Raw genomic sequence first — 20832 nt, 5'->3', positions numbered from 1 at the left:
GTTTGAAGTAGCTCTGGGATACGGGTCTGCTACCCCATCTGGAAGAGGGAGAGGTATTGCCTCGTTTATGGCAGAGGATGGTAGAGCAGGTATCGGGCACTGTGGGTCTTCATAAGCATCACAGGGAGCCATGTTTTCTGAACCACTTGAAGTCTATACAGTGGCCAAGGCTAAGGCACAAACTGTACCGATTATGAAAATATCTGGAGTAGGCTGGGCACAGGGACTCACACCTGTAATCCCAGCACTCTTGGAGGCCAAGGCAGGAGAATAGCCTGAGCTCAGGAGTTTGAGACCAACCTGAGCAAGAGCAAGACCCTATCTCTACTAAAAATAGAAAAACTACAGTGGGGGAGGTCGAGACAGATGGATTGCTTGTGCTCACAGAGTTCAAGACTAACCTGAGCAAGAGCAAGACCCTGCCTCTAAAAATAGCCAGGTGTTATGGTGGGCGCCTGTAGTCCTAACTACTCGGGAGGCTGAGGCAAGAGAATCACTTGAGCCTAAGAGTTTGAAGTTGCTGTGAGCTATCATGCCAGAGCACTCCACTGAGGATGACAAAGTGAGATGCTATCTCAAAAAAATAAAAATAGAGAAACTAGCCAAGTGTTGCCAAGTGCCTGTAGTCCCAGCTACTCAGGAGACTGAGGCAGGAGGATCACCTGAGCCCAGGGGTGTGAGGTTGCCTTGGGCTATGGTGACACCACTGTATTCTACCCAGGGTGACAGAACAAGACCTCATCTCAATAAAAAATAAAATAGGCCAGGCACAGTGGTTCACGCCTGTAATCCTAGTACTCTGGGAGGCCAAGGCAGGTGGATTGCTTAAGCTCAAGAGTTGGAGACCACCCTGACCAAGATCGAGAACCGGTCTCTTAAAAAAAAAAATAGCCAGGCATTGTGGCAGGCACATGTAGTCCCAGCTACTCAGGAGGCTGAGGCAAGAGGATCACTTAAGGGCAGCACCTGTAGCTCAGTTGGTAAGGCGCCAGCCCATATACCGAGGGTAGCGGGTTCAAACCCGGCCCCGGCCAAACTGCAACAAAAAAATAGCCGGGTGTTGTGGTGGGCGCCTGTAGTCCCAGCTACTCGGGAGGCTGAGGCAAGAGAATCGCTTAAGCCCAGGAGTTGGAGGTTGCTGTGAGCTGTGTGATGCCATGGCACTCTACCTAGGGCCATAAAGTAAAACTCTGTCTCTACAAAAAAAAAAAAAAAAAAAAAGAGGATCACTTAAGTCCAAGACTCTGAGATTGCCCTGAGCTATGACACCATAGCACTCTACTGAGGGTGACAAAGTGAGACTCTGTCTCAAAAAAAAAAAAAAGAAAAAAAAGATAAGAACTTTGCAACTGATATCATTAAAAGCATTCATGACCATGGGACAGCATTAGTGTCTAAAACTTCTGAAAAAAGAATCAGCTGCAGGAACACACAGTGTCTGAGAGTCCCTCAAGTGTGGCCCTGAGGCACCACCAGCTGGAGGCACCTGCAGACGTGGGTGACTGGCTCCAGTGCCGGAAGAACAAAGGAGATTTCTCAGGAATAAAAGCTGATAGTATTATATCCTATTTATCTGGAAGTATGAAATGCAAAGCAGCAGCTTTTCAAACCTTTAAACTTTTAGAATTAACTAAAGAAAATTCTGCTACAACCAATTCAGTATATTCATTTTTCATATATCAACTAAGATAATTTTTAGTACATGCTTAAATATGAAAGTAGTTAATGGGATCTGAAAGTCATTTGTGAACAGATGTGCAAGATAAGTACATATTGGATGTATATGGTTACCATGTGTTAGGAAGTAAAGTTATTTTGCTTAAAAAAGAAACACCGGGCTCGGTGCCTGTGACTTAGCAGCTAAGGGCACTGACCACATACACCGGAGCTGGCAGGTTCAAATCCAGCCCGGGTCTGCCAAACAACAATGACAACTGCAACCAAAAAATAGCCAGGCATTGTGGCGGGCGCCTGTAGTCCGGCTACTTGGGAGGCTGAGGCAAGACAATCGCCTAAGGCCAGGAGTTAGAAGTTGCTGTGAGCTGTGATGTCAAAGCACTCTACCCAGGGCGACATAGTGAAACTCTGTCTCAAAACAAAACAAACAAGAAAAACCCTAGAATCTACAAACCAGGATTTGAGTCCCAGCTTTGCCACTTTGTTGAACAAGATGTCTCTCAGCTGCATCTACAAAATAAGTATAATGATACCTAATTCATAAGAGCTAATGTGCTCAATGAAACAGTAACTGTCTAGTTAGTTCTCATTTGCTCCTTGCCTGTGTGAGAAGGCAGCAAGGAGATGGTGCTTGGGTGGGGACACAGGCAATGCCACTCCCTCCCACTGTGGCCACTCCTTACTGCTTTGGTTCCCAATGCCTGTGACCTCATTCTTCCCACTCATTCTAAGAATTAATCATGATTTTCTAGGGGGGGAAAAAAAAAAAAAAACAGAACAAAATGAGAAAAGTCTAAGAGGTTAAGTATTTCCCAGTCTCTAAAAGAGCTGTGGGTCTTCCAGGAGCCATGGTCCTCCACCCTTCATTTCAGGGGGTTCTCTTTCCTTGTCTTAATGTAAAAGAAAAAAATTAAGGGGGTTGGAGAGGGAAGCAACTTCTGGCAACTTCCCCAATTCTGCCCACAATAAGCGCAGAATATTCCCCCAAAGGCCCCCGGGGAACTGAAACTGAGAGTGGGACGGAGACACCAGAAAGGTGCTACAGTAGCAAACCTGGGCTCGGAGGGTGGGCCAGCTTCTGCTTTCCACAAGGGTCAAGTGGACACTGGGTGCTCTGGCTAGACAGAGACTGGGGAGGTTTCCCGGTCCTGCAGAAGTATGGGCAATATAGCCCTGGATCGGGGAGGTTTCCCGGTCCTGCAGAAGTATGGGCAATATAGCCCTGGATAAGGAAGCTTTCCCATGGCTAATGTTCGTGTCCTAACATCTACAAGAGGGGAATATAAGTGAAGATGGGGAAACACTTGTCTCCAAAGCAAGGTTCAGGGAAGGAGGATCAGGTGATCATTCCATATTCTTAAATGCACTAAAGGAGAAACTTCATTCCAGTCATGTTCCATATCATTGCCCTGGGAGGTGGCTGAGAGTAGGGATGAAGTTTGTGTTTAAAACTGTGAGGACAGGGCAGCGCCTGTGGCTCAGTCGGTAAGGCGCTGGCCCCATATACCAAGGGTGGCGGGTTCAAACCCGGCCCCGGCCAAACTGCAACCAAAATATAGCCGGGCGTTGTGGCGGGCGCCTGCAGTCCCAGCTACTCGGGAGGCTGAGGCAAGAGAAACGCTTAAGCCCAGGAGTTGGAGGTTGCTGTGAGCTGTGTGAGGCCACGGCACTCTACCGAGGGCCATAAAGTGAGACTCTGTCTCTACAAAAAAAAAAAACTGTGAGGCCAGAGCTGACCCGAGTCCTGCTGGACTGGAAGGAAATATAACCAGCAATGTAGTGGGCTCTGAAAATGTTCTTTGGGAGACCTTGGGGGAAGAAAAATGCCTTACCCTGGCCCGCTCCAAGCTCCTTCTCTGCTCATGAAATGCAGCTGGGCTTTTCAAAGCTGTTGAGAGAAGAACCATAAAAGAATTACCTTATGGTGAAGCATAATGTGTATTGCTACAATTTTCAGTGAAGAAGGCATCTTACATTCAAGTTAATTTTAGCAGTGCTATTAATATCAGCAGAAGTGAAGACAGCGATGACGCCTGAGTAAGCGTACATCTTTATAGTTCAACTACCCCTTCAAAAAAGTTTTGGTTACTTTATGATTCCCAATGGGAATAGTCACTGCCTAAGCTTGAGCTCTATAAAGCACACCCATGCAATAAAACTTTAAAAAATACCCTGGACCACTACTGGACTGCCCAACAAACAGCCCTTATCAGACAAGCCTCCAAGAATGTCTGTTGGAACTCCTGATACTCTCGGGACACCTGGGCACAGGGAGTGGCAGGGCTGCATGCCAGGTTAGCCGAGTTTCTTCGACTTCATTAGGAATCATAAAGTGGCCGAATTGTTTCAGTGGGACAGTTAAACCAGAAAGATAAACTCATATGTCCAATCAGGCACCATTTCCTTCTTTACTTTTCATAAGGGTTGCTAAGGTTAACTTGAATTTCATCTCTAAGGACTAAAAGAACTTCACAGCAGGCACATGGCTGACCCTGGTGAAGGAACACACACCACGAACAGCTGATGAGAAGGGCTCAGCTCTATTCTGGGGATACCACCACACAGACTGCAGCTCTCAACTCCAGCAAGCAATGCTCATGTGGGGAGACCAAACCAAGGCCCTCCAGAAACAATGCATCATGCACAAACATCTGTCAAAAACTTGGCTGTAAGGACAAACAATTTAAGGATGAAGGAAAGGCCTGACTCACTCCAAGTAGGGAACAACATCAATAAGAGAGAAATGTACAAGACTGTGGTCAGTTTCACTTCTGTTGCCCTAGAATTTCAGAACAGCTGTGAAACTGTGCTGGAAGATAACTTTTGCTAGGCCTCTGGCTGTGGTAGGAGTACATGGGTAAGGAGCTGCTAAAAGTAGCAAGAGCACAGATACGACCCTATCCTGCCTAGGTCTTTGTGCTTCCTCCCCATCCTTCCATTCAGTGGGGGTTGGGCCTCAGCAACAGAAGTCCCAGAAGAAAGCTTCAAATGTGCCAGCAGTTATTTTTAATTTTTTTAAATCTTAAGATAAAAAAGAAACTAGTCTTAAAAATTCCACTGCATGTGAATCCCATCTTCTAACAGCAGGGGGAACTCTAGATTTGACAAATAATGTCTAAGAAAAACCAGAACAGGTTCCCACCAGAGCGATCTCAGGCACTGTCAAGGCAGTCCCAGTTCTCAAACAAGCAAGTCTTAGGCATTTCAGTGAGTTAACAGAAGCGCCCTCCACCTGCTTCTACTGTGTAAAGCAGGTTCAATTCCAAAATAAGTCTCCAAAAGCCCTTCTCTACAGGAACCTGTACTGGGTACAAAAAACCACCAGGAATAAAAAGCCTGAATGGAACAATTAGCACAAAGAACCAAGAGAAAACTTAACAGTTGTCCACCTCACCCCACTCCACTGCAGCTTCTTCAGCTGCCTGACTTTTCTCCATAGCACTCTCCACCATCTTGGCATTCTTTTTATTTATTTTTTATTTTGAGACAAGAGTTTCACTTTGTCATCCTTGGTAGAGCACTGTGGCGTCACAGCTCACAGCAACCTCAAACTCTTGGGCTCAAGCGATTTCTTGCCTCAGCCTCCCGAGTAGCTGGGACTACAGGTGCTTACCACAACACCCAACTATTTTTAGAGACGGGGTCTTGCTCTTGCTCAGACTGATTCGAATCCAGCCCAGGCCCGCCAAAACAACAATGATGGCTGCAACCAAAAAAAAAAAAAAATAGCCAGGCATTGTGGCAGGCGCCTGTAGTCCTAGCTACCTGGGAGGTGGAGGCAGGAGAATCACTTGAGCCCAGGAGTTAGAGGTTGCTGTGAGCTGTGATGGTACAGCACTCTACCCAGAGTGACAGCTTTAGACTCTGTCTCAAAAAAAAAAAGAAAGAAAGAAAGAAAAAGAAACAGATACACAGTGACTAGTGATGGGAGAGCCAGAGGATTCTGTGGCAGAGCTCTAAACTTGCATCTGAACAGCCAGAATTCTGGCTCTTATCACCAAAGTCTTGGATAGAAAGTCAAGATATTTGTGTTCTAGTACTGGATTGTAGCAATTACTACTTCAGTGGCACATTCATGGGTCTCATTTTCTCTAGTAGAGTAAGAATCTGTACATCTCCCAGAATTTCTGTAAGATCCTCCGAAATTGTAATCCAGCAATTTCTTTTCTTTCTTTTTTCTTTTTTTGAGGCAGAGTCTCACTTTGTTGCCCTGGGTAGAGTGCTGTGGCATCATACACAGCTCACAGCCACCTCAAACTCTTGAGCTCAAGTGATTCTCTTATCTCAGCCTCCCGAGTAGCTGGGACTACAGACGCCTGCCACAACGCCCAGCTATTTTTAGAGATGGTGTCTCAAACCTGTGAGCTCAGGCAATCCACCCACCTCAGCCTCCCAGAATGCTAGCATTACAGGCGTGAACCACCGTGCCCAGCACAATTCAGCAATTCCAATCGCCACTCCTGCTAGCTGAGAGGAGGAGCACTGGCCCCTCTTCCTTCAGGCTTCTGTCAGGACTTCCTGTTGGACAATTGTCAGGTTTACATGAAGAGAGACTGGGGGTGGGGACACTAAATACTCGGTGCTTTGGGGTTGGAGGTCAGGAGGACTACCTATGTGTCCAGCCAGCTTTTTAAAAAGCCATCCTGTGTATTTCCTTTGTTTATTGTGTCCTTAGCTAGGCAAAAGCTTTCTTCCCCTCCCCCCCTCCTTTTTCTTTGAGACAGAATCTTACTATGTTGCTCTCCATAGTGTGCCGTGGCATCACAGCTACCTCAAACTTTTGGGCTTAAGTGATACTCTTGCCTCAGCCTCCCAAGTAGATGGGACTACAGGTACCTGCCACAACGCCCGGCTATTTTTTTTGTTGTAGTTGTCACTGTTAAGCAGGCCCAGGCCGGGTTTGAACCTGCTAGCCCCAGAGGATGTGGTTGGCACCCTAACCACTGAGCTATGGGCACCGGACCTTTCCCCAATTTTTTTTTAATAGAGACAGGGGTCTCACTCTCACTCAGGGTGGTCTCAAACTCCCAAACTCAGGTGATCCACCTGCCTTGACCTCCCAGAATGCTAGGATTACAGAAAGTTCCATTTATTCATTTTTGCTGTAGCTGCAATTGCCAATTGGGTCTTCTTCATAAAATCTTTTCCCAGGCCGATATTGTTAAAAGTTTTTCCCACATTCTTCTACAGTTTTTACAGTTTCATGTCTTAGACTTAAACCTTGTATCCAGCATGAGTTCATTTTTCTAAGTGGTGAGAGGTGCAGGTCCAGTTTCCATCTTTTACATGTGACTAAACTATTTTCCCAGCCACTACTTATTAAATAAGGATTCTTCTCCCCATTGTGTGCTTTTGTTTGGTTTACTGAAGATCAGATGGTGGTATGAGGCTGGTTTCATGTCTAACTTCTTTATTCTGTTCCATAGATCTATATGTCTGTTTTTATGCCAATACCATGCTATTTTGATCACTATAGACTTGTAGCATAATCTGAAGTCTGGTAACATAATACCTCCAGATTTGTTTTTTTGTTTGTTTTTGCAGTTTTTGGCCAGGGCTGGGTTTGAAACCGCCACCTCCGCTATATGGGGCCAGTGCCCTACTCCGTTGAGCCACAGGTGCCGCCCTCCAGATTTGTTTTTAATTCTTAGAATTGCCCTGGCTCTGGAAGGCCTGTTATTATAGCAGGCCTGGGAGGGGTTCAAACCCACCAGCCCCAGAGTATGTGGCCTGGACCCTATCCACTGAGCTGTGGGCACCACCCCAGCTACTTCTTTTATTTTTAGTAGAGACGGAGTCTTGCTTTTGCTCAGGGTGGTCTCGAACTCCTGAGCTCAAGGGGGGTGGACTGTCTGAGCTCAGGAGTTCAAAACCAGCCTGAGCAAGAATGAGACCTCATCTCTAAAAGCAGCTGAGCGTCATAGTGGGCACCTGTAGTCCCAGCTACTTGGGAGGCTGAGGCAAGAGAATGGCTTAAGGCCAGGAGTTGGAGGTTGCTGTGAGACGTGATGCCACAGCACTCTACCCAGCGTGACAGCTTGATGTTCTGTCTCAAAAAAATGAATATAAAGTTTCAGAGGGCAGTTCTTTACCCCTTTCTGCCCCTCCACCACCCCACCCCACCCCCGGTAGCTGGTGCCACTGGAGTTCTTACACTGCTTTGTGTGACAAAGGGAAGTGTGTAGCAGGCACTGAAAGGAAAAATGACCAAGGCACCCCCCAGGTATCAAATGAACTGAAGCGGCCAAGTGGTGTGGTGTTCTTCAGCACAGTTTCAGTTCTAGATGTGGGTCTTGCCCTGGCTGGTTACAGTTACCAGTTAATATTCTGTTCCTAGTCTCCAACACCCATCTCCTTTCTCCCCTGGCCCATTTACTGTCTTCATTAAATGAGGTCATTTATGAATTAAAGAAATAAAATGAGAAAAACTATGAGGGGGGAACTCAGCGCTAATACTCAGTGCAACCCTGTGCCTGCAGGTATCTGTGCTCACAGTACAGGGCCCCAGGCCCAGATTGATCTTGATTTACTCTGGCACTGAGAGTAAACCAACTTGTCTCAGTAATCTAGAACATCAAACCAGCATTCTCCCCTCACTAGCTCGGTATTTACTTAAACACACAGACAAATGAGTCTTCTAGCATTCACAAATCAGTTCTGGAAATGCCTCTCAGCCAGGAATGACAGCAATTCACCATCAAACCTCATTTCCTCATCATTATCATTAAGGAATATATATTAGGTGCCTAGGTATAAATGTCACTTTATTAGGTGCTATCATTAAAAAAACTGGTTCTGGGCGGCACCTGCGGCTCAAGGAGTAGGGTGCCGGTCCCATATGCCCGGAGGTGGCAGGTTCAAACCCAGCCCCGGCCAAAAAAAAAAAAAAACCACACACACAAAAAAACTGGTTCTACCAGGCATGGTGGTTCACGCCTGTAATCCTAGCACTCTGGGAGGCTGAGGAGGGTGGATTGCCTGAGCTCACTGGTTCCAGACCAGACTGAGTAAGAGCAAGACCCTGTCTCTAAAAATAGCAGGTGTCTATAGTCCCAGCTACTTGGGACTTAAACCTAGGAGTTTGAGTTTGCTCTGAGCTATAACGCTACGGCATTCTACCAAGGGTGACAAAATGAGACTCTTGTATCAAAAAAAAAAAAAAAAAAAAAAGTCCATCCTTAATATGCCAGAAGCTCATCAACTATTCTCTATTCAGAGGAATTCAAAGGCTATGAACATAATACAGTTAATAGACGTCACCAGAGTGCTCTAGTCCAAGCAGCCCTTCTTTCAGGCAAGTCTGTTGAGTTTCTTTTTTTATTTTTCTTTCTTTCTTTCTTTTTTTTTTTTGAGATACTCTTACTCTGTTGCCACCCTTGGGTAGAGGTAGAGTATCTTGGTGTCATGGCTCACAGCAACCTCAAACTTCAAGTGATCCTCCTGCCTCAGCCTCCCAAGTAGCTGTGACTACAGGTGTCCAACACCAGCTACTTTTTTCTTTTCTTTTTTTTTTTTTGTAGAGACAGAGTCTCACTTTATGGCCCTCGGTAGAGTGCCGTGGCCTCACACAGCTCACAGCAACCTCCAACTCCTGGGCTTAAGCGATTCTCTTGCCTCAGCCTCCCGAGCAGCTGGGACTACAGGCGCCCGCCACAACACCCGGCTATTTTTTGGTTGCAGTTTGGCCGGGGCTGGGCCTGAACCCGCCACCCTCGGTATATGGGGCCGGCGCCCTACCGACTGAGCCACAGGCGCCACCCTCTTTTTTTTTTTTTTTTTGAGACAAAGTCTCAAGCTGTCATCCTGGGTAGAGTGCTGTGGTGTCACAGCTCATAGCAACCTCAGACTCTTGGGCTTAAGCGATTCTCTTGCCTCAGCCTCCCAAGTAGCTGGGACTACAGGCACCGACCACAACGCCTGGCTATTTTCTTTTTGTTGCAATTATCATTGTTATTTAGCAGGCCTGGGAGGGGTTCAAACCCCACCAGCCCCAGAGTATGTGGCCTGGACCCTATCCACTGAGCTGTGGGCACCACCCCAGCTACTTCTTTTATTTTTAGTAGAGACGGAGTCTTGCTTTTGCTCAGGGTGGTCTTGAACTCCTGAGCTCAAGCAATCCATCTCCCTCAGCCTCCAGAGTTCTGGGATTACAGGTGTGAGCCTCTGTGCCCAGCCTTAAGTTTCTTCTTCCACTGTGGAAGCAACAGGCACATACAGAGTGCATCAGTGAGGGCTGTGTGTATGGGGAAAAACACATTTAACAAACTGGGCAGGAAACTAGAAATACAGCCATCCATCTACCAATAAGCAATTCTCCAGTAAGTACTACACTAGTTACTGAAGACAGGATAGACAGATGAGGGCTTGACAAAGGACAGACAAAGAGAGCTTGAAGGGGCAAAGAGACAAATAGTTACGATCCAAGATGGAAGTGTAATATTAGAGGTAATTTAAGATGCTACTAAGGACACAAGAGGCAAAATTCAACCTGAGGAAAGAATGTGTGAACTGCCCAGGGAGATCCTACAGAGACAGAATGAGGGCAGTGGGAGCACCACAGGCAGACAAGGAAAAGCAAGAGCACAACAACAAACATTTAAAAGAACAAGGCAAGTTCCCGAAACGCCAGGAACTCTGACACGACCGGACTCAGGATGTGGGGTGATGTGACTGGCAGGGCTGCCAGGGCCCAGCTCACAAAGAACTTTTCTGTGCTACTGTATGGACTTCTGCTTCAGGGAAGATGGAACAGACATATTTTTCTGTGTCTTCCCACTAAGTACAAGTTAAAACTCTGGACATTCTACATAAAACAAACAAAAGTGAATTCTGAAAGGTAGAAAGAAGGCGGCAGACTGGCTAGGGACCTTAGTACCCAAGGAATGACAAAGTGGTTAAGTTCCCTAGAATTTTGTTTTGTATTTTTCTTCATATATCCCAAACTTGGGGCTGAAGAAAGTGGCAACCTGGAACTGCCAATAGGTACAGACCAAAAAAGTCACAATAAAACGTGTTCTCTAGCAAAAGGACCAGGGAGGGACAGCCGAGCAAGGCACAGACTTTCAGACAGTTGCTGTTCTACTCGAAATACCACACCCCCTCACACCCCCTCACACAAGGCCAAGTTGGGAGTCTAGACTTTCACCCTTGCAAGCTATAATGATGGTGTGGTGTCAGAGAGGGCCAAGCAGGAAGCTAGGGTATTCACTCCCACTGTCAGTCAGTAACAAACATGTTCCGAAAAGTGTAAGTGGAGACCCAGTGAGGAGTCTGGACTTACACCCCCCTCCTGGCACTAATGAGGCATGACTCCCATCCTCTGAGTGATGTCAGAGGAGGGCTGGGGGAGAATCAGGACTTTCACCATTGTCCAGGGGTAACAAGGCCACCCCCAAACACTGGTAGCACAGACCACACGGGGAGATGGAATTCTGATCCCCAATGAAGAACCCCCCCAACTTAAATGTCGATGGCTGCCAAATGGGGCGCTTGGACTTGTACCTCCATCTGGTCATAACAAGGTGGCACCATCCCTACCTTTCCCTATGGGAGCAGTGTCAGAGAAAGGCAGCTATAACAGAAGAAAACAAAACCGGCAGACTTAAAATATATTACAAAAATGTCCAGGTTTCAATCAAGAATCATCCAACACACCAAGAACCAGGAAGATCTCACACTTAAACAAGATAAAATCAAAAGATGAGGCAGCGCCTGTGGCTCAGTGGGTAGGGCACCAGCTCCATATTCTGTGAGTGGCGGATTTGAACCCGGCCCTGGCCAAACTGCAACAAAAAAATAGCCGGGCCTTGTGGTGGGCACCTGTAGTCCCAGCTACTGGGGAGGCTGAAGCAAGAGAATCACTTAAGCCCAGGAGTTGGAGGTTGCTGTGATGCCACAGCACTCTACCGAGGACAATAAAGTGAGACTCTATCTCTAAAAAAAAAAAAAAAAAAAAAAAATGCTAACACCAAGACAACAGATGCTAGAATTACCTGATAAAGATTTTGAAGCAGCCATGATAAAACAAACAAACAAACAAACAACAACAACAACAAAAACACTTCAAAGGGCTGGGTATGGTGGTTCATCCCTGTAATCCTAGCCCTTTTAGAGGCCAAGGTGGAAGGATCACTGTGGTTCAAGACCAGCCTGGGCAACACAGCAAGGCCCCATCTCTACAAAAATTTTTATCGGTTAGCTGGGCATAGTGTGTGTGCTTATAGTCCCAGCTACTCAGGAGGTGGGGCAGGAGGCTTGCCTGACCCCAGGAGTTTTAGGTTACAGTGACCTATGATCTGCCTATCCCTAAAAAAAAAACTTTTTAAGTTTTTTTAAATGCTTCATTGAATAGTTATTACCATACTTGAACCAAATGAAAAAACAGAAAGTCTCAGCAAGGAAATTTTTTTTTTTTTTTTTTTGGAGATAGAGTCTCATTTTGTCACCCTGGTGTTATAGCTCACAACAACTTCAAACTCAGTCTAAAGCAACCCTGCTGCCTCAGCCTCCTAAGTAGTTGAGCTATAGGCACCCGCCATAACGCTCAGCTATTTTTAGAGATAGGATCTCAATCTTGCTCAGGCTGATCTCTAACTCCTGAGCTCAAGGTGATCCACTCACCTCGGCCTCCCAAAATGCTAGGATTATAGGAGTGAGCCACTGTGCCCGGCCTTTAGCAAGGAAATTGAAGATATAAAGAATAACAAATGAAAATTTTATAAATGAAAAATATAATAATTGAAATTAAAAGCTCAGTGAGTTTCAGGCACGGTGGCTCACAACTGTAACTGTAGCACTCTGGGAGGCTGAGGCAGGTGGATAGCTTGAGCTCAGGAGTTCAAGACCAGCCTGAGCAAGAAAGATCCCATCTCTACTAATAAAAAAACTAGCTGGGCGTTATGATGGACACCTATAGTCCCAACTACTCAGGAGTCTGAGGCAAGAGGGTCACTTGAGCCGAGGAATTTGTGATTGCTATGAGCTATGATGCCACAGCGTTCTACACAGGGCATCAGAGAGATTCTGTCTCCAAATGAATAAATATATATTAAAAAAATGAAAGCTCAGTGGATGGATGGTCTCAATAGCATAATGGAGGAATGAATCAGTGAACTGGAAGACAGAATAAAAGTAATTCCCCAACTTAAACAACAGACAGAAAAGAGACTGAAAAAAAAAAAAAAAAAAGAACAGAGCCCCAGGAATTCTGTGGGACTTCTACACAATAACATGTTACCAAAGTCCTAAAAGAGAGGAAAAAGAAGGTAGGATTGAGAAAGTACTTAAATAATCGCTGAAAACTTTCCAATTTGGAAAAGAGACATAAGTCTACAGATGGTACAGGCTGAGTAAATCCCAAATAAAACTTAAAATAAGAAATTTGTGCCAAGATACATCATAAAATTAAACTTTGAGAACTAAACAGAAAGAAAAAAATCTTAAATGCAGCCAAGAAAAAAAACAATTTGAATGACAGTGTATTTCTCATCAAAAACCATAGGGACCAGAGGGAAGTGACACAATATTTTTCAAATGTTATTAAGGATTACATCCTGAGATCAATGTGTACCTACCAAATTAATGGGGGTGGAGGGAAAGGATCACAGCTTCACAGAGAGGTTTGGGCAGTTGTTTCTAACTTGATGTTTTACATGTAAAATATATTCCTTGTATTCATTTCATCCTCTGTGTATGCACTCACAGCCCCTATTTAGATTTCCCTTTTTAATTTTAGATTTATCAAACCTACAAAAACATTGAAAGAATAAACAGCCTTATAACCCTGACCTAAGTTCATCAGTCATCTTTTAGCCATATTTCTCTCTCTCATACACATATAGTTGTTTTTTTGTTTGTTTGTTTGTTTTTTTGTAGAGACAGAGTCTCACTTTATGGCCCTCGGTAGAGTGCCGTGGCCTCACACAGCTCACAGCAACCTCCAACTCCTGGGCTTAGGCGATTCTCCTGTCTCAGCCTCCGGAGTAGCTGGGACTACAGGCGCCCGCCACAACGCCCGGCTATTTTTTGGTTGCAGTTTGGCCGGGGCCGGGTTTGAACCCGTCACCCTCGGTATATAGGGCCGGTGCCTTACCAACTGAGCCATAGGTGCCACCCACATATAGTTTTTTTAATGGAATCACTTGAAAGTAAATTGCAGGTATCAATCATGATACTTTGCCTCCAAGTTCTTCAGTGTGCTCAAGTGTCCTAAGAATAAGGACATTCTTTTATATAACTAAGATACTTTGACTCTTGAAAAAATTAACGTTAATACAATAACATAATCTAATTTACAGTCCATATTTCAGTTTCCTCAGCTGTCCCCTGAAATGTTCTTTATCCCCCAATCCAAGACTGGATGAAGAATCACACACTGCATTTCGTAGCTGTTTCTTTTTTTCTTTTCTTTTTTTTTTTTGAGACAGAGTCTCACTTTATCGCCCTCAGTAGAGTGCAGTGGCATCACAGCTCAAAGCAACCTCAAACTCCTAGGCTCACGTGATTCTCTTGCCTCAGCCTCCCAAGTAGCTGGGACTACAGGCATCTGCCACAATGCCCAGCTATTTTTTTTTTTTTTTTTTTTTAATAGAGGCTGGGTCTCACTCTAGCTCAGGCAGGTCTCAAACCTGTGAGCTCAAGCAATCCACCTGCCTCGGCCTCCCATAGTACTAGGATTACAGGTGTGAGCCACCATGCCGGGCCAGTGGTTGTTTCTTTAATCATAATCTAGAACAGTACCCCTGCCTTTTTTGTTTTCATGACACTGATTTGTTTTAAATATCTAAACCAATTAATTGTCTTGCAGAATGTTCTATACTCTGAATTTGTTTCCTCATAATTAGATTTATGTTAAATATTTTTGACAAGAAGACTACAGAGGCAAGATGTATTTATTATCAAGAGGCATATGGTATCAGGCTGTGTAACCACTGATTGTGCAAGAAGTTTGAAAGATCTCTTCAGCTTGAAGGTGGCATTTCCCTGTTTGTGATTAATATATAATCTGTAGGCAATATAATATATAATCTGTAGACAATCTCTAAAGTCAAGTGAAAATCCTGATTCCCAACAACCAATTACCTAATGGTTTTAGCACCTACTGATGATCCTTATCTGAACCAACTGTGATAAGTGGAATTGCAAAATAGAATTGCATTTTTACATAATTATTCCAGTATAATGATCAAAAGCTCATTTAAAAAACAAAACGGAGACACTGGATAAATGAGATGCCATCTTTTTTTTTTTTTTTTTTTTTTTGTAGAGACAGAGTCTCACTTTACTGCTCTCGGTAGAGTGCCATGACGTCACAGGACTCACAGCAACCTCCAGCTCTTGGACTTCCACGATTCTCCTGCCTCAGCCTCCTGAGCAGCTGAGACTACAAGCGGACACTGGATAAATGAATCATTTTGTCATTAATACCCTCAGCATCCCAGGAGAATAAACTTATGGCAGACAGGCAGAGACTCTGCTTAATTTTGACGTTCTGCACCTGAAGTGATAGTGAGATAGCCTATTAAGAGATGTCTTAGCAGGGTATATGTGTCTGTGTATCAAAGCCTCCTATATCCCTACGTGTGTGTGTCTGTGAGAGAGAGAGACACTACTAAAGAGGACATCACCTAGGGATGAAACAATATGATAAGTAGAGACAGAAGAAAATACTCCCAAGGCTGAACTTCAGAGAACCCATAATTCTAGGACAGAAGATGAGGAGAACCCAGCAAAGGAATCTGAGGAGCGTCACAGAGGCAGGAGAGGACGAGACAAAGCTGTTACCAGGAGTCACCTTCACAAAGAAGGGTGTAAGTAGAAATAGAGAGGTGTTAACAGTGAAGAAGGTGGGTAAAATAATGGCTGCAACATTCCCAGAGGATTACTATAGTTAAGACAAGGCCAGTGGTCTCAGAGTTATACCAGTGGGTTGACAGACAGAGAAACTGACTGCAACAGACTGAGCACTGAACAGAGGGGGAGCACTCCTGAGCCCAAGGGATCCTCCCACCCCAGCCTCCTAGAGTGCTAGGATTACAGGTGTGAGCGACCACCCCCTGCCAAGAGTTTATTACTCGTTTTTTCTTCAAGTAAATATTTGTAAGCTCATGAATCAAACCCCATGTTGGGTGCTGAGATATCCATGTTCTTGAGGAACCTACACTCGAGTGAAGAAAGACACACATAGTACAAATAAGCACGTAACCCAGGAGGAGGTGGCATACACTACACACAAGTATGAAGCAGGGCATGGGTGAGAGTGGAGGGTGAAGCCATTTCACATGCAGTGGTCAGGGAAAGACTTTCTGACAAGGTAATGTTTGAGCAGAGATGTGAAGGAAGGCAGAGAGCTCTACAACTGTCTGGGGAAGAGCCTTCTGGACAGTCTTCAAGGAGAACAGCAAGTGCAAACATGAAGAGGCATGAGGGAGGCGCATGCAGGCGGCCACGGTGGCAGTGCAGAGCAAGAAGAATGGGCGGACGTGCCCTGAGAGACGGGGTGAGACTCTAGACTTTCTCTGTTCTCAAGGGGCACTGGAGCAAGTGAAATGAGGAGTAGAAATAAAACAGGATGGTGCCTGTGAACCTGGACAACAACAAAGAAGTTTCCAAGGGTAACACAAATAAAAAGATTTACTGCAGTTGGTTTGTTTTCCCCAAGATGAGCACAGTTAGCAATTACCTTACTTGAGCTTCTCGGTACTTATTACTTTCCACATTTTATAGTTGAGAGCTGATGTGCCTGTGATCACTTTCTAATCCACTACAGAATGAAGACTAGACTCTGGATTCCAAAATTCAGGTCTTTTTCTTAATTTCAGCAAGGAGGTGAGGAGAGCAGAGGAGAGTATAGAATAGATTCTTCCCTGATAAAGCATATTCCCTCCCTCCAAAATTGTGTGAGGTTTACAAAAAAATATTAACAGTGATTTCAATCTGATCTTTCATATTTTTCCTTGTTTTTCTGGCTATTTCTTTGGAAATAAATGCTGCCTTGTCATTTTCTCTAACATGGGCAATGGGACAGAGGGAAGACTTCAGATCCCACCTTAGAAAATGTTTTTTTTCTTTTTTGGAGATAGAGTCTCACTTTGTCACCCTCGGTAGAGTGCTGTGGCATCACAGCTCACAGCAACCTCCAGCTCTTGGGCTTAGGCAATTCTCTTGCCTCAGCCTCCCAAGTAGCTGTCACTACAGGCGCCCACCACAACACCCTTCTATGTTGTTGCAGTTTGGCCGGGGCCGGGTTTGAACCTGCCACCCTTGGTATATGAGGCTGGCGCCCTACTCACTGAGCCACAGGTGCCGCCCGCACCTTAGAAAATGTTAAGGGGCACAGGTTCTTTTCCTTTGCCCTCCAGCCCTCTCTTGAAGGGGGCCAACAGAGCAGAAAAGGGAGTTAGTCTATAATCAAATTCCATCCAAAGTTAACTGAGCCTTTTACCGTAACCCCTTCCCCTATAACACTGGTCTGTCACATAGCTCTAGGCCAGTGGTTCTCAACCTTCCTAATGCCACGGCCCTTTAATACAGTTCCTGTGGGTCATGACCCACAGGTTGAGAACTGCTGCTCTAGGCAGTTCACTGAGTTTCCAAAACTGACCACTGACAAGGTTCAAGGCCTCAAGAGAAGCAAACGAGTCAGGCTTTTCCCAGCACTGGAGATAGGTTCATAAATTGCCTATACCCAATCACCTGGTATACAGAAGGCCCATCAATTCCTAGGCCTCAAGTATTTATTTATTTTTTTTGTGTGTGTGATTTTTGGCTGGGGCTGGGTTTGAACCCGCCACCTCCGGCATATGGGACCGGCGCCCTACTCCTTGAGCCACAGGCGCTGCAGGCCTCAAGTATTTAAATCTTTAGTAAGCTCTTTGAGCGATGCTGATGCTACTTAATTTGATAACCATTGCTTCCCTAGTCCAAAAGATACAGAAGAAATGAAAAAGAATTTTATGTGCTAATTCTCCACCATCAGGTGCTGACTAAAAAGTACACTTAGTAAAGAAGGACTTGATAAATTTTCTCAACGATCTAATTCAAAATTTCAACTCTGCTGGCTGTGTGAATAAAGTTTTAATTTCCTAAACTTCTTTCAAGACCAGTGCAATGCATATATTTCTAGGAGTCAAGGAATCAAGGTTTTTTGTCATTTTCCTAAAACCCTGGCTAGGACCTAATTCCTGGGAAGGAATCCACACCCTGTTGTTTGTATCAGAGGTGTGGTGATCACACCCAAAGGAAGACTGCTACAGAAATGGTCTTAGTACCCAGCAGGTATCAGTGCAGGAAGTGGGAAGAGCACAGGCCTGCTATGTCACTGGTGTCTAGGGTTGATTCTAACATTAGGTAGAGGACTTTTCTTAGGATTCCACATCCAGACAGAGTGGAGGCTCTTTACCTGGGACATACTATACCAGCTTTAGAGTAACCATGAATCCTTGGAAACTGTATGCTGAATTTTGGGTTTTTACTGGGGCAACTGTCTACTGAGAGAATGTACAAGATCATGGAAGAACAATTTATGGCATAAAAGAAATCAAGAACTCTGATTTAGGCCAGGCATTCACTCCTGTAATCTAGCTCTCTGGGAGAACCGAGGTGGGTAGATTACTTGAGTTCAGGAGTGCGAGATCAGCCTGAGCAACAGCAAGACCCCACCTCTAAAAATAGTCAGGCTTTGTGGCAGGTGCCTGTAGTCCAAGCTACTCGGGAGGCTGAGGCAAGATCTCTTGAGAATTTGAGGTTGCTGTTGCCCAGGGTGACAGAGTGAGACTATTCCCAGGTAGACAAGAACCACCCTGCAGCCTTCAGGAATTAACACAGAGTTTGGAGCCAGAAATCCTGGACTGGATCTGCCTACCTTCCAGTGGCTGTGTGGCTGAGGACAAATCACATGACCCCTCTAAGGTTCAGTATCCTCATCTGCAAAAAGGCAATTATGCCTACTACTGCTCTGGATGATTACCAGCATTAAAACAAAAGCACTTTGCCACCTGCTAGAAGCTCTGTTAAGCTTACAGCATTGTTATTGCTGTAATTTATTTTCTGTATCATCTTCCTTCTAAAATAAACAGCATGTGTGTGGAGTCAAATGCTGAGAGCTAACTGGGCTTGACTTGCATTTTTTTTTTGGGGGGGGGGTCTTTCTGTTTTTAGCTGACACACTAAAATACCTACAGAAATATCCTGCAACAAAGAGTTGTGTCAACAGTTCCAGGGACTGACCATGACAGTGAGAACCAGAACCACATTCATACGAAAGAACTTGGGTGGTGGGTCAGGGGAAGGGACCACACATTCTAGAGTAAGCAAGGATCCAAACCAATAGTCACCATCTTTTCGTGTTTACATGGATGGAGCTGGAACATATTCTTCTTAGTAAAGTATCTCAAGAATGGAAGAAAAAGTACCCAATGTACTCACCCTTATTATGAAACTAATGTAGGACCTCCACATGAAAGCTATAACCCAGTTACAACCTAAGAATAGGGAGAAGGGGGGAAAGGGAGGAAAGGGAGGGGAGGGAGGGGGGAGGTAGGTGGAGGGAGGGGGATTAATGGGATTACACCTGCGGTGCATCTTACAAGGGTATATGTGAATCCTAGTAAATGTGGAATGTAAAGGTCTTAGCAAAATAACTAAGAAAATGCCACGAAAGCTATTTTAACTAGTGTGATGAAAATGTGTCAAACTGTCTATGAACCAAGTGTATGGTGCCCCATGATAATACTAATGTACACAGCTATGATTTAATTAAAAAACAAACAAACAAACCAACAGTCATAAAATGCTCTTCATACACATCCTGTTTTGGTATGCAGGCTTGCCACCACCACTGTGTTGGCGCCTGGGCTGTCATCCCCACCCAAACCAGCAGGAAGGCCAACTACCAAGAATAAATGTAAGAAGTGGAGACTCAAGGATGCTAAATCTTCTCCTTCCCAGAAGTGCAAGCTTCTCCAGTCTCAATCTTGATGGTGAAAGAGGCTCAAGACTAGGAGAGAGATTAGCAAACAATTTTGTACAGCGTAAGTGTCAACAGATACAGTGAACTCTAAAAGGTTAAAGTATTAGAGGACAGATATCTTGAACTTGACCATCCAGGCTCTTCTTGTTGAAGCCTCATAATCAATATGCCTAAGTGATCTGTTTGGGCATAGCTCCAAATCACCTTTGCCCCTTTGCAAATCACATCCCACTACACTGAAGAACTGAAAATCTTCATCATCAGATATTTATCAGGGCTCCCTTTGGACATGTGATTCTCTAGGATTTGTATTGTGTGGGTAAAATCAGTGAGTAGCACCAACAAATGACTTTATAGCCTTCTCTCCCTTAATTTATTATCTTGAGCTTTGCACAGTGGCAATATCGTACGTTGCTAGTAAGGTTTATCCAAGGTATGATTATTGCTGCTTGAAAAAAAAAATTAGTATCTTGAAAAGAAGTTGGCCTTGGATATTTCAGATTCTTCAAGAAGCAATTATTAAGTGAAATATAACATACACCATACTTTTTAGATATTAAATTGTATCAAGAACTTAGATCAGCTGAGTCTGGTGCCTCACACCAGTAATCTCAGCACTTTGAAAGGCTGAGGTGAAAGGATAGCTTAAGGCCAGAAGTTTAAGACCTAAGCAATACAGGGAGACCCTGTCTCTCCAAAAAATAAAAAAAATTAGCCAGGCATGGTGGTATACACTACAGTCCTAGCCAACTCAGGAGTCAGGAAGAGCACTTGAGCCCAGTAGTTTGAGGTGACAGTGAGCTATGATTTGTGCCACTGTACCCCATCCCAAGCAACAGAGCGAGACCCTATCTCAAAAAAAAAAAAAAAAAGAAGAAGAAGAAAAAGAAGAACCTGTATCAGGAAGACTATTTCAGTGGTAGATGATGAGAAACTACCTTATTTTACCAGGTATAATGTGCATATTTTTGCCCAAATTTTTGAGGGAGAAGTAAGGATGCGTGGGTAGTATTAATTCTTACCTGTATAAATGCTTTTAATTCTTTTATTTATACTTATGTATTAAAAGCATAACTCTAGAAAGCAATGATATCCCTATGCAAAATAATACACTATTGGTTGTTTTTTTTTTTTTTGAATTTACAAAGAACTTGCAACAAAAGCCCATATTACACAAAGAACAAAGG

At 44.5% G+C, this 20832-nt stretch overlaps 1 protein-coding gene across 6 annotated transcripts in view; it reads right to left on the bottom strand.

The window, feature by feature from the left end:
• Nucleotides 1-20832, bottom strand: part of MRTFA (myocardin related transcription factor A) — a 214351-nt gene that overhangs the window by 24558 nt on the left and 168961 nt on the right. For all 6 annotated transcript variants that reach the window (XM_053582670.1, XM_053582668.1, XM_053582672.1 and 3 more), the window contains one exon: nucleotides 3510-3565. In XM_053582670.1, the coding sequence (XP_053438645.1) occupies nucleotides 3510-3565 (56 nt within the window). The remainder of the gene's footprint in view (nucleotides 1-3509; nucleotides 3566-20832) is intronic.

The sequence above is a fragment of the Nycticebus coucang genome, chromosome 3 (genome assembly GCF_027406575.1).
Source record: "Nycticebus coucang isolate mNycCou1 chromosome 3, mNycCou1.pri, whole genome shotgun sequence".
NCBI lineage: Eukaryota > Metazoa > Chordata > Mammalia > Primates > Lorisidae > Nycticebus > Nycticebus coucang.
This window is presented reverse-complemented; position numbering and strand designations above follow the sequence as displayed.